Source organism: Lepidochelys olivacea, assembly GCF_965140295.1.
Source record: "Lepidochelys olivacea isolate rLepOli2 genome assembly, chromosome: 1".
Classification (NCBI taxonomy): domain Eukaryota; kingdom Metazoa; phylum Chordata; order Testudines; family Cheloniidae; genus Lepidochelys; species Lepidochelys olivacea.
In genome coordinates, this window is record NC_140411.1 from 252,178,037 (window position 1) to 252,190,963 (window position 12,927).

Sequence of the window (12,927 nt, forward strand, 5' to 3'; positions counted from 1 at the left end):
AACCAGTTTACACTTTGAAAGTTAGAGTTAATTTTTCTGAATATCTGATTTTTTGATCAGTTTGCAATACAGAACTCATTGTGTTCATTATAAAATAGCTAACTTTTGTATTTCTTGCTGCATCATTTAAGTATAAAATCATAGCATAAGGAACATTACAGTGCATCAGTCTGAAATTAGGCCATTCCAATTTGAAAAGCCTAGCCTGCAAGCTATGGGATAGGAAGAATGAATTTAGATAAACAAAATGTTAAATTACAAGTCTAATCATATCAGACAAAAGTCTTTATTATAGTTTCACAAATGACAGTTTAATATATAAATAGTATTTTTTACTTCTGAAAGACAGAAGAATCTTGTATAAGGCCTTCTCAGCTTGTGATAATGCATTATGAGCTATACTGATTGGGCTCTTAGTTCAGGTTGAATGTGTCTGTCTGTCTGTCAAAACTTCCTGGAAGAGAACATGAGGACCACAGCACCAAAAAAGGTGTTTGGTTTTGTTTGAGCCATATGAATAATTATTTACTATTCTCCTGCTATAATATAAAAAGCATGGAATATATAGCACTTATCAGAAGTTCTAAGGCAGAAATCAGTCTCTTTAGTCACTAAATGAAGATTCACTGTCAGAACTTTCTTCTGCATTCACTTCATCTCCCCAGGCAGGCACTAAGGCATCTGGTGTTCTAAAAGTGAAGGGAAAGATTACACTTCGTTAAATTCCAGGGGAAAAAAAAATATGATCAAAATGCTACTAATAGCTTGGTTTATTTAGCAGCTTTCGCCATAAATTTACACAGCATTTTAAAAACAAAACCCAAGTTTACAATCTAAGATATAAAAATATATTGGGTTAGAACCACTTCATTTTCAACTGATGTGTAACTTAAAATCCAGTGGACTGCAAGCTCTGAAGACCCAGTAGAGTTCAGATTGGAGACACATTAAGAGATCACCAGAAAATTCCTTAGTCACTAAAAGAAGTTTGACTGGCACCTGAAGAGAAAGCTGAAAGCAGACACTATTGATTAATCCAAATTCTTGTATAATCTTCAGGAGTTCTAGGACCATTAGAGAATGGAACATGCTGTGCACCATTAAGCAGTGAAAACAGTACATGACAGGAAGTGAATACAGTACATAACTAAAACAGTAGGATAGTTTTAGGTAGGCAAGAACAATTAATCACTCAGACTGGAATTTGGCTAGGATACCAGGACTGAAAATCTGACTTGCAGAAAGTCTTCAATGACTACAAGCGGTCAAGCTTCTTGCATTTACTCTGAAATACAGGAAGTAGTGTATTCTTAGATATGCTAATACCATGCCAGAACGTTTGTTCTGTGTAAACTCTGGGGAAAGCGTGCCACCTAATGAATCACCAGTATCACTTCCTGCAGAACCTGTTTTTTCTTGGAAGTCCCCCAGCCAAGTATTTCCCAGGCTCAATCCTGCTTAGTTTGTGAAATGTGACAAAGGTAAGTGCCGGATGGGACATCAGTCCTGGTACAATTTGACATTAAGTGTGTACATAGGGATGGAAGGTACCTATATTTGAGAGTAGTGGAGGGTTCAAATGAATGAAAACCAACTTCTCAGTTCATAGTTAATTACCACCTGCAAGATACATTAATATAGAATCAGATATCATAACTGCCAAGTCAATCATGCCATAGTATCCCATATCTAATGGTCATCTCCTAATACCTGCCACAGAGGTGCTTTCCAGCCTCAATTTTGCACATATTAAATCCACTTGAATTCGTTTGATTTAGATGCCTGAAGTGCCTACACTGAGTCACTTGATGTGTTATAGCCCTATGAGAACACACAACAAAGGTTCTGCTTTCCCATGCATATCCCATACGAACAGCACCCTTCAGGATTATTCCTTATTACCATGGCACTGCAGCAATTTGATCTGTAGAGACCCGCAGACAAGATTAGGGCAACAGTGGTTAATCCCTGAAGTTCAAAAGTACAGGTGAGGACAAAATAGGATGTGTAAGAAAAATAAAAAATAAGGAAACATGGGGGAAGGAAGGGTGGAAAGACTCAGAGCTAAGGTCAATATGGAATTTTAAAAGTCACAAGCCAATAGTGGAGAGGAAAGACGATAGAGAAGGAAGAGAAACTACATTCCACTAGAAACAGCATTTCTTTCCAGTCAGAGAAAGTGCTGCCTTCAGAAAAGTCACTTCAGACACTGGGAAGCACCAGGGAGAGACTAGATCACCTGATTTCTGGTATGAAAACTGAAGAAAGTGCCATAGTACCTTTTTAAAAAGGGGAAAAGGGAATAGAAGAATGGCCAGGCCAAGCTAAAGATCTAGCGACAGTGTGACTGCCATGCAGGAGGACAGTTAGATTTCTATGGCCCTGGAAATGGGCCTCCCTTCTCTAACCCCTTTTTGCAGGGCAAATGGAAGGGTTGGGAAAGAAGGGAAGACTGCCTGTTTTGGTACCAAAATGCTTTCAAGTTGTATCTGTTTTTCAAAACAAATTTTCGCCAGGAGGAATCCTTCAAGTTTTTGCTTGCAGATTTAAAAGCAAATACACACTTTGCCAAACAATTAGTTTGCATTGTACAGGTAAGTTATCTACGTAGAGATTTCCATATCAACAATTTTAAGACCATCTGCCTGAATGTTAGTACTTTGCAGAATCTTAAAAGGGGTTGAGGATGATCCCAAATGACGTATAATTCCTTCCCAGCATTTACAAGCCAATATCTGCGACATTTTAAAATAAGGAACATGTTTCAACTTCTAATGAGCAGCCTTTTCTGGTTTAGTTTCACTGTTAGAATCCTGCCTTATACACCTAGACATAAAAGAGGGACATTTACAAAAAATTAGTAACAAATGGTAACATTTTAAGAGACAAAAAGTGCCTAGGATTTTCAAACAAGGTTTTGCTGACTACCTTCTACCTTGCATTTCCACTGTATGGGGTTTTTAAAAACAGTCTTACTGATCAGACTAGTGTATAGTATTTTAGTAGTTATTCCTAAAGACACAATCTTTATCTTATTAAAAGAAAGTGCTTGTTTCAGAATAGGCTGTTCAAAACAAGGTATGTACTACAGCTGGTTGAAATTTTTGCCAAAAAACATGTAGTTTTGTTAAAACTGAAAAATTTTCTGAAACTATTTTTATGAAAAAAATTCATAAAAAGGATGATTAAAAGGTTGAGAATTTCATTTTGTTTTGGTTTTACCATTTTGTTCCAATGAGCATTATTCTGAGTTTTCTATTTTGTTCCAACTTTTCTTGTAGTTGGTCACATGATGCCCTGTGTGTTCACTGATTGGCTGACTACACAGTTTCAGATTGGTTCACCCTTGTGACCGAGGGTTTGATTTTGTTTGCGTGATGCCATGCCTGCAAGAAGAGAAAGCAGCCTGCTTTCTGCATCAGCATCTTTTTGAGAAGATTCTCCCAGCCTAGTAGATTACAGGTTCTCTCTCTGAGCCCTGTACCTGGGGTGGTTCTATTGCTGTAAGAGGCAGCCTTATTTAATTAATTGATTTCACCTAACCCTGCCATGGTTCAAGCCTATCAGAGGCTCGTTCACCTGCACATCTACCAATGTGATATCTGCCATCATGTGCCAGCAATGCCCCTCTGCCATGTACATTGGTCAAACCGGACAGTCTCTACGTAAAAGACTAAATGGACACAAATCAGACGTCAAGAATTAGAACATTCAAAAACCAGTTGGAGAACACTTCAATCTCTCTGGTCACTCGATTACAGACCTAAAAGTGGCAATACTTCAACAAAAAAACTTCAAAAACAGACTCCAAAGAGAGACTGCTGAATTGGAATTAATTTGCAAACTGGATACAATTAACTTAGGCTTGAATAAAGACTGGGAGTGGATGGGTCATTACACAAAGGACAACTATTTCCCCATGTTTATTCCCCACCCCCCCGCTCCCCCAACTGTTCCTCAGACGTTCTTGTCAACTGCTGGAAATGGCCCACCTCGATTATCACTACAAAGGGCTCCTGCCCCGCCACCCCATGCTCTCCTGCTGGTAATAGCTCACCTTAAGTGATCACTCTCCTTACGGTGTGTATGGTAACACCCATTGTTTCATGTTCTCTATCTCCCCACTGTATTTTCCACTGAATGCATCCGATGAAGTGAGCTCTAGCTCACAAAGGCTTATGCTCAAATAAATTTGTTAGTCTCTAAGGTGCCACAAGTACTCCTTTTCTTTTTGCAAATACAGACTAACACGGCTGCTACTCTGAAACCAATCTTTTTCAGTGGATCCAGGAGACTGCAGCATGTGGCTGCTTGCAAATAGCGTTCTTGCATGGTGCACTTTTGAGTGCTAAATAAGCAAGCTTCCAAAAGTGGTCCAGAGTGGAGAAGCTCTGCAGCACACACAGCTGGAAGTGAAGGTATGGGAACCACCAATATCCACTTTGCCCGAGGCACACAGCTCCTCTGAACAGGAATATTTCCCTGTGGCACAGCTGACCACTCAGCATGGGGGTGGTGCTGTTGCTGGTGAGATTAGTGGCAAGCCTCCACTTAATCCAGCATCACATGAAGTTGTTCTTGTAAAAGCTGAGAGACAGCAGCAGGCCACTGGCCAGAGACCATCAGCTCCCTCTAAACACTCTGTTCCACTATTTCACTTCCAGAAAGGATGTGGTTGGTATTGGTAGTCTCAGCTCTCAGGTGCAGTGTGGGGGCAGGGGGGAGATGGGGAAAGAGGAACCCGCCTCCATCTCTGCTCGATATAGCTCTGGTGGAAACTCCGGGGGGGGGGGGGGAGGTTGTGCATTTTTCTCAGCAGCAAGAGAGTCATCACGAGCTATAATCCTCCAATCCCTTCCTGAAAATGCAAATAAGCAACTGCATTGCAGGTTTGGGAACATTCCAAAATTGACACTGTGGACATTACCAGTGCTATTTGCCAGCTCTGCAAAAAGAGGGAGAGACTAAGCTGTGATTGAGCAAGCTCAGGACTTGGAGGAAAGCTAAAAGGCACTCTAACTACGAAAGAGCAGATGTTGACTGTGACACCACCAATGCTTTCCACAACTTTGTCAGCTAAGCCCTGCAGTACCACTCAACAGACCCTAATGGAGTACGGGGGCAAAAATATGAATGCAACAGTGAAACTGACCAGATTATGTGTGAGAATGCTGGCCATGGACATGCTTCCTTCTTCCCACATGGAGGGTGAGGGCTTCAGATGCTTTGTGGCTGCAGTTGCCCCCAGGTGGCAGATCCCTAGCTGCTCTTATTTTGTGTAAAAGGCAGCGCCAGACCTTGGTGGTGCTGTGAGAAGTGCAGTACAGCTTGGACTGGTTAATTGTGAAGGTGGGAGCATGAACCTAATCATGGATATGTGGACTAGTGATCAGACAACTACATGTCTTACAGTCCACTGGAGGAGAATGGAAAGACTAACCATAGCACCAACAACATGAACATCTTCAATCGATGGAATGCCACGCTTTGCGTATCTGGATTTGATAAACAGCATAAATCCCCAAACATCTTGGACAAACTGTGTACTGTCTAGGATGCCTACAGCCCCTCAATCTCTTTGCTGGGTTTGTGGCAAGAGATAATGGAGTGAGCATCAAAAAAGCAGAGCATGATGGTGGCTTCACATGTCCCTTGCATTGCTCACCACCTCAGGCTGATTGTGATGGAATTTCTGGATGGGAATGCAAAGTTGCTGGCACTGCTGTCAACAACTAGAAAGCTCTATGACCACTTCAGCTATCCCGTGAAGCACGCCACAATCATAGAGAGCTGCAGGAGACACAAAATGCCATGTCACTAGATGAAGCAGGTGATCACCAGAGGAACTCCACCTTTTACATGATAGAAAATCTCTATGACCAGAAAGAAGCAATGGTAGCATTCTACACCTCTGGGCCCAGGCTAGCACAGCCAGATACCAGACTCCATTTGGCTCCCTTCCACTGGCTGCTCATGAAGAAGCTAACAGAATCCTATAGCACTTGGATGAGGCCACAAAGGTGTTAAGGAAGGTTGATGACTGAATCAGCCAAGTAATTCCCTTGCTTTGCCTGCTGGCAAGAGAATAGAGACAGAAGTAGACCAACTTCCAGGAACAGGGTGACATCATTGGGAAATCGCTGGTGAAAGTAATGCTGTTTACTCTTCTGCAAAAATCACCATCTCCAACGAATCAATCAGAAGCAGCACTACTGGCTGGCAATATATCTAGATCCCCCAATTCAAAACTACCATGGGTTCCTTCCTTTCAGTAGAAAACAACTTTGTCACTTAGGATTTAGATAACTCATTTAGGTGTATGTGTTTGCTTGCTTTAACACACATTTATTTTTCCTAGTTAATAAACCTTCAGATAGGTTATTATAGGATTGGCTACATGCATAGTCTTTGGTGTAAGATCTAGGGTTCCAATTGATCTGAGGTAAGTGACTAGTCTCCTGGGACTGAAAGCAACCTGAATTTTTGGTGTAAGTGACCATTTATCACTAAATCCAGTTTGTTGGGGTGGTACGATAGACTGGAGAGTACAAGGGGACTGTCTGTGACTCCATGGTAAGACTGTTCTAGTGATCCAGGAGTTCACATTCATTGCCAGCTTGGTAAAATCTAACTGTAGAACATACTACCTGTTTGAGGTACCTGCCCTGAAATAGGCACTCTCGGTCATTATCCACTCCAGACAGCATAACTGAAGCCTTTAAGTGCATAGCACTCCAACTCTAGTATAAAGATAGAAGTATTACTTACTCAAGGAGATCTGGGTCTAGCCCCTCAGAAAGCATTTTGTTTCTTATTGCCATTACAGGAACACCCTGCGAGGGAGGGGAAAAAAAAAAGTGTTTAAGTGGTATACTACTACTACTAACCAAAAAGTGAAAATCTACTGGAACAAATAGACTCCACAGTTGCTTTTAGGCACAGATCATGTGCAATGCTTTTCTGTGCTGACTGAACCATATCACTGCTGTTGAATAAGTATATGGAAACTCTTTAGCTATGGTGGCACCTGGAGCAACAGGGCAAATGTTTATCATTTTAAGCTTCGGAGGGATTTCTCTGCTTAAACAAGGAATAGAGAGGGTGATCTGTATTTACAATTGTAGGCATCAGCAATACAGCTGACACCATTAATATAATATATGTTCAAAACCAAAACTGTTGCACTTTCTAAACTTCATTGTTCAACCATTTGCTTTTTGCCACATCCCCTTCATCATCTGTATATTGTCTGTTTAAGATTGTAACCCCGTTTGGGCAGAGTCAGTCATTTTACCATTACTGAAGTGCCTAGTACTCTAAGGCTTTGACCTTACATATGTGTAACTACTCACAATAAAATTATGCACATGCATGTTTAACTTTAGTCCCTAATACAGTATTCATTCTTAATTTACAGCAGATGTTCAAGTATTTTCTATCTTACAAAAAATTAAGAAGTCAGGAAGAGAGTAACAATCCAAGGTTATTTAATTCATAAAGACACTGCTCCATCAATATTTTCCATATGCTTTAAAATGAGGTATTCTAATAGGTTATAGTCTACAAAAAAGGGCAAACTATTTGGTACACAAGATGAAACTAGATTTGTTTGTGTTTAATGACTTAAAAGTGAAGTTAGCAATTACATGTTACAATGCCAAGAGTAACAAACATTCGACTGCTTAACAGTGCAAGAAGTGGGACTGAACCCGATAACTGAACACACATCCTTTCTGCCTTTATGTAGCCAGTCAGGAGGGGATTAAAAAAAAAAAGATGAACAAACTTTAAAGGATTTTTTATTTAAAATTAAAGGTGTTTTTTTTTAAACTATTAAATTAAATATGACAGGTTGTCAATGTTAAGACCTACATTTACTAAAATCTATTAAAATTAAATATTTAGTACATATTTGCTCCTAAGTTTTAAAGAAAGTCAAACCACTGAATGGGTGGAAGCTACTGGTGAAGCACCCAGAGTTTGCTGAAGTGTTTAACCAGCTTTGGACAGCAGTGGCCTCCTCTGTAGGTACAGAGAGCTTATTTCTTCATTTCAGTTTAATGACTAGTTCACTCAAAATTAACAAACAAATTGGGAGTTGAAAAAGCAGGAAAACTGGACTGGATGTCAATAGAGGAAGCCCTAGAGCAGACAGGGTGCAGATGTGGGGGCTTCTAGTTTATTGCACTGAATGCAGCATGTATAATTACCTGTCTCATGGACAGGTGGTGTACGTGTGCATTCAGTGCAAGCAACTCATGAGCCTAAGAGACCAAGTACAGGCTCTTTAAATCAGAATGGCTGAACTGGAGGAGCTAAGAAAGACAGAGGTATATAGATGAGACTTTCAGGGACACAGTAAAGCAGTTCCACCCCGCAGTCCGATTGTCTCCGTGCTGTTAAGGAGGATGAAAATCTGGAGGAAGGAGAACATCAAACTGGAGCAGAAGGAAACAATCCCATAGTTTGGACAATTCTTCCAGATGATGTCATGGTCTCATCTCACATTAAGTCTACCCCCTAGGGGAGGGGAACCCAGTTATTAGGAAGAGACAAGTAATAGAAATGGTGGATTCCAGAAGATGACCAGGAGAACTGCATGGTGAAGACCTCTCAAGATGTCTTGATAGACATATATGGATGGTCACACATAGGTACCAATGACAGGGAAAGGTAGGAGAGAGATCCTGGAGGCCAAATTTAGGCTGCTAGGTAAGAGATTCAAGTCCAGGACGTCCATGGGAAGCATGCTCCGAACTGCTTCCATTTCCACATAGGGCCACTTAGACAGGAAGAACTGCATGGCTGCAATGAATGGATGAGACAAGGGTGTTCAGAGGAAGGATTTTGGTTTATTAGGAAGTGGGACACCTTTCGGAAAAGGAGGAGCCTAGACAGAAAGGATGGGGTCTACCTAAACCAAAACAGAACCAGATTGCTGGCATGTAAAATTAAAAAGTTGTAGAGGAATTTCTAAACTAAAAAGAGTTGGGGAAAGCTGACATACAGAGGAGCACATCGTTTGGACAGAGCCACCCCTCTGGGAAGGATTTATTAAAGGGGATACTCTATATCCTTGTAAAGAGAAGAGGATAGAAGTTGATAAAGTACAGTTAGGAACTAAAGTGAAACAGTCAAAAACAAAAAAGTATCCCATTCAATTACATCACATGAAGGCAGACAACTAAATATTGACAGATTTTATAAGTGCTTGTACACAAATGCTAGAAGTCTAAATACTAAGATGGATGAACTTGAGCACCTGGTATTAAATGAGGATATTAATATAATAGGCATCACAGAAATTTGGTGGAATGATGATGATCATCATCAATGGGACACAGTAATACCAGGGTACAAAATATATAGGAATGATAGAGTAGGTCTTGCTTGTGGGGGAGTGACACTGTATGTGAAAGAACAGAGTCAAATACAGTAAAAATCTTAAATAAATCAAACTGTACCACAGAAACTCTATGGATAGAAATCCCATATTTGAATAATAAGAGTATAGCAGTAGGAATATACTACTGATCTCCTTACCAGGATAGTGATGGTGACTGTGAAATGCTCAGGGTGATTAGAAGGCTACAAAACCAGAAAATCCAATAATAATGGGGGATTTCAACTATCCTCATGTTGACTGGATTCATGTCACCTCAGGATGGAATGCCGAGAAAATTCTGACACCATTAATGACTGCTTCTTGGAACAGCTAGTCCTGGAACCCAGAAGTGGAGAGGCACTTCTTGATTTAGTCCTAAGTGGACCACAGGATCTGGTTCAAGAGGTGAATGGCTGAATCACTCAGTAATAGCAACCATAATGTAATAAAATTTAACATCCTTATGGGAGCAGAAAAATACCAGTGAAACCAACGACAGTATCATTTAACCTCAAGAAGTGCAACTACATAAAAAATGAGGAAGCTAGTTAAATGGAAATTAAAAAGAGTCACAAAAATGAAATGTACACAAGATGAATGGAAGCTATTTAAAAACACCGTAACAGAGGCTCAAACTAAATGTAACCCCAAATTTAAAAAAAAAAGGGGGGGGAGGGGCAAGAGGACCAAACAAAATAAAAAAGGCCACCACGGCTAAACAGAGTAAAAGAGGTGGCTAGAGACAAAAAGGCATCCTTTAAAAATTGGAAGTCAAATTATACTGAAGAAAACAGAAAGGAACATAAACTCTGGCAAGTGTAAAAGTACAATGAGACAGGCCAAAAAAGCATTTGAAGAGCAAAGAGCAAAACAGACAAACTAAGAGCAAAAAAAAAATGTTCAAGTATCTCAGAAGCAGAAAGCCCACCAAACAATCAGAAGGGCTACAAAGTGATAAAGGAGCTCTCAAGGAAGTGAAGGCCATTGAGGAGAAGCTAAATAAATTCTTTGCACTGATCCTCACTGCAGAGGATGTGAGGGAGATTCCCACACCTGAGGCATTCTTTTCAGGTGACTAATCTGAAGAACTGTCCAAGACTGAGGTGTCCATAGAGGTGGTTTTGGAACAAAATGATTTAAGCAACAGGTTGCATATCACAGTTAGTAGTTCTGCAATTTCATATTTGAGTTCCTTCACAACTCTCAAGTGAGTACCATCTGGTCCTGGTGATTTGTTACTGTTTAATTTATCAATCTCTGTACCTTATGACTGGAGGATAGCTAATAGGACACTGACTTTTAAAAAAGACTCCAGAGGTGATCCTGGCAATTAAAGGCCAGTAAGCCTAACTTCAGTACCAGGCAAGTTGGCTGAAACTCTAGGAAAGAGCACAATTATCAGACACATAGATGAACATGGCATGCTGGGGAAAGTCAACATGGCTTTTATATGGGGAAATCATGCCTCACTAATCTATTAGAATTCTTTGATGGTGTCAGCAAACACATGCACAAGGATGATCCACTTGAGACTTTCAGAAAGCCTTTGACAAAGTACCACACCAACAGCTTTTAAGCAAATTAAGCAATCATGGGTTAAGAGGGAAGGTCCTCTCATGGATCAGTAAATGGTTAAAAGATAGGAAACAAGGTAGGAATAAATGGTCAGTTTTCACAAGAGAGAGAAGTAAATAGCAGGATCCCTTAAGGATTTGTACTGGACTAGTGCTGTTCAACCTCTGTAAGTGATCTGGAAAAAAGGAGTAAACAGTGAGGTGGTAAAAAGAAGATACAAAATTACTCAAGATAGTTAAGGCCAAAGCTGACTGCGATGACATTCAAAGGGATCTCAGAAAACTGGGCAAGAAACTGGCAGATGAAATTCAATGTTTATAAATGCAAAGTAATGCACATTGAAAAAAAAATCCCAACTATACATACAAAATGATATGGTCTAAATTAGCTGTTACCACTCAAGAATGATCTTGGAATCATCGTCAATTTTCTGAAAACATCTACTCAATCTGTAGTGGCAGTCAAAAAAGCTAGCAATGTTAGAAACCATTCTGAAAGGAACAGATATGACAAAAAATATCAATCCCACTATGTAAATCCAGAGTGTGTCCAACCTTGAATATTGTGTGCAGTTCTGATCTCCCCATCTCAAAAAAAGATATTAGAATTGGAAAGGCAGAGAAAGGCAACAAAAAAGATTAGGGGCATGGAACAGCTTCCATATGAGGAGAGATTAAAAAGACTCGCACTTTTCAGTTTAGAAAAGAGACGACTAAAGGAGGATATGAGAGAGGTCTATAAAATCATGAATGGTGTGGAAAAAGTGAATAAGGAAGTATTATTTACTCCTTCACATAACACATGAACCAGGAGTCACTCAATGAAATTAATAGGCAGCAGGTTTAAAACAACATAAGGAAGTACTTCCTCAGACATAGCACAGTCAACTTGAACACATTGCCAGGAGATGTTGTGAAGGCCAGAAGTGTAACTGGGTTCATGGAGGATAGGTCCATCATCAAAGGCTATTAGCCAAGATGGTCAAGGACACAACTCCATGCTCTGGGTGTCCAGCCCAGGGACTGGATGACAGGGAATGAATCACTTGAAATTGCACTGTCCTGTTCATTCCCTCTAATGCCTTTGACACCAGCCACTGTTGGAAGACAGGCTACTCGGCTAGATGGACCATTGATCTGACCCAGTATGGCCATTCTTATGTTCTTTCCATCACATTATCTAATTTATTAACTGGCTACTCATGTGTGTCATGGCAGAAGTGGGTCTTCAGGAAATATTAGAATGCTGAAAGCATAGAGAGACCATGCAGTCCTGCAACTCATGAAGGGCATTCCAGATGTAAGAGAGCTTGGGAACAGTTGTGGGAGAAGCAGAGAAATGTGTTGAGGCAGGCACCATCAGTGGAGTGGATGTGACTAAAGCAACAGGAAAAAGTGGGAAAGCAAGAAAGGGTGATTTACATACGGCCTTGAAAGCAAGGGCAAGAAGCCTAAACTTGATGTAGTGGAGGAGAGTAGAAGTGAAAGGATTCAAGGGGCGGGGTGTGTGCGACACTGGTCAGATAACAGGTAAGAAAGATTATTTTAGCAGTTGTGTTTTGTATGAATTGGGAGGCACAGAATAAGGTTACCAGGAAGAGCAGACAGGAGAATATTTCAATCATAAAGGCAAGAAGTGAGAGTCTGAATGAGAGTTTTAGCAGGAACTGGAGGGGAAAAAAAAAAGTGTTGGAAATTATACAAGAAGGAGTGGCAAGATTTAGACACAGGCAGGATCTGAAAAACCAAATAGGCTGTTGGAGAGGACTCCCTTCCTAAACCTGCCAGTTGTGAGAATGGGTGACAAGGAGGACTGTGGTGTTGACAGTGGTCGCAGAGAAAGAGGGAGCAGAAAGAGTTTGGGAGGAAACATCAGTTCAGTTTGGGCCATGTTAAGCTTATGGCAATACATCCAAAAAGAGAGGATGAGTAAGACTAAGCGAGAGGAGGAAAGTTGGGAGTGGACAG

The 12,927-nt window shown here is 40.5% G+C and overlaps 1 protein-coding gene across 2 annotated transcripts in view; it reads right to left on the reverse strand.

The window, feature by feature from the left end:
• Positions 1-250: 250 nt before the first annotated feature.
• The window catches only part of WASHC3 (WASH complex subunit 3), a 37,076-nt gene continuing 24,399 nt past the window's right edge, over positions 251-12,927 (reverse strand). For both annotated transcript variants that reach the window (XM_084616858.1, XM_084616857.1), the window contains exons 6-7: positions 6,769-6,833; positions 251-689 (exon numbers count right to left, since the gene is read on the reverse strand). In XM_084616858.1, coding sequence (XP_084472984.1) covers positions 605-689; positions 6,769-6,833 — 150 coding nt within the window. In that variant the 3' untranslated portion in view covers positions 251-604. The remainder of the gene's footprint in view (positions 690-6,768; positions 6,834-12,927) is intronic.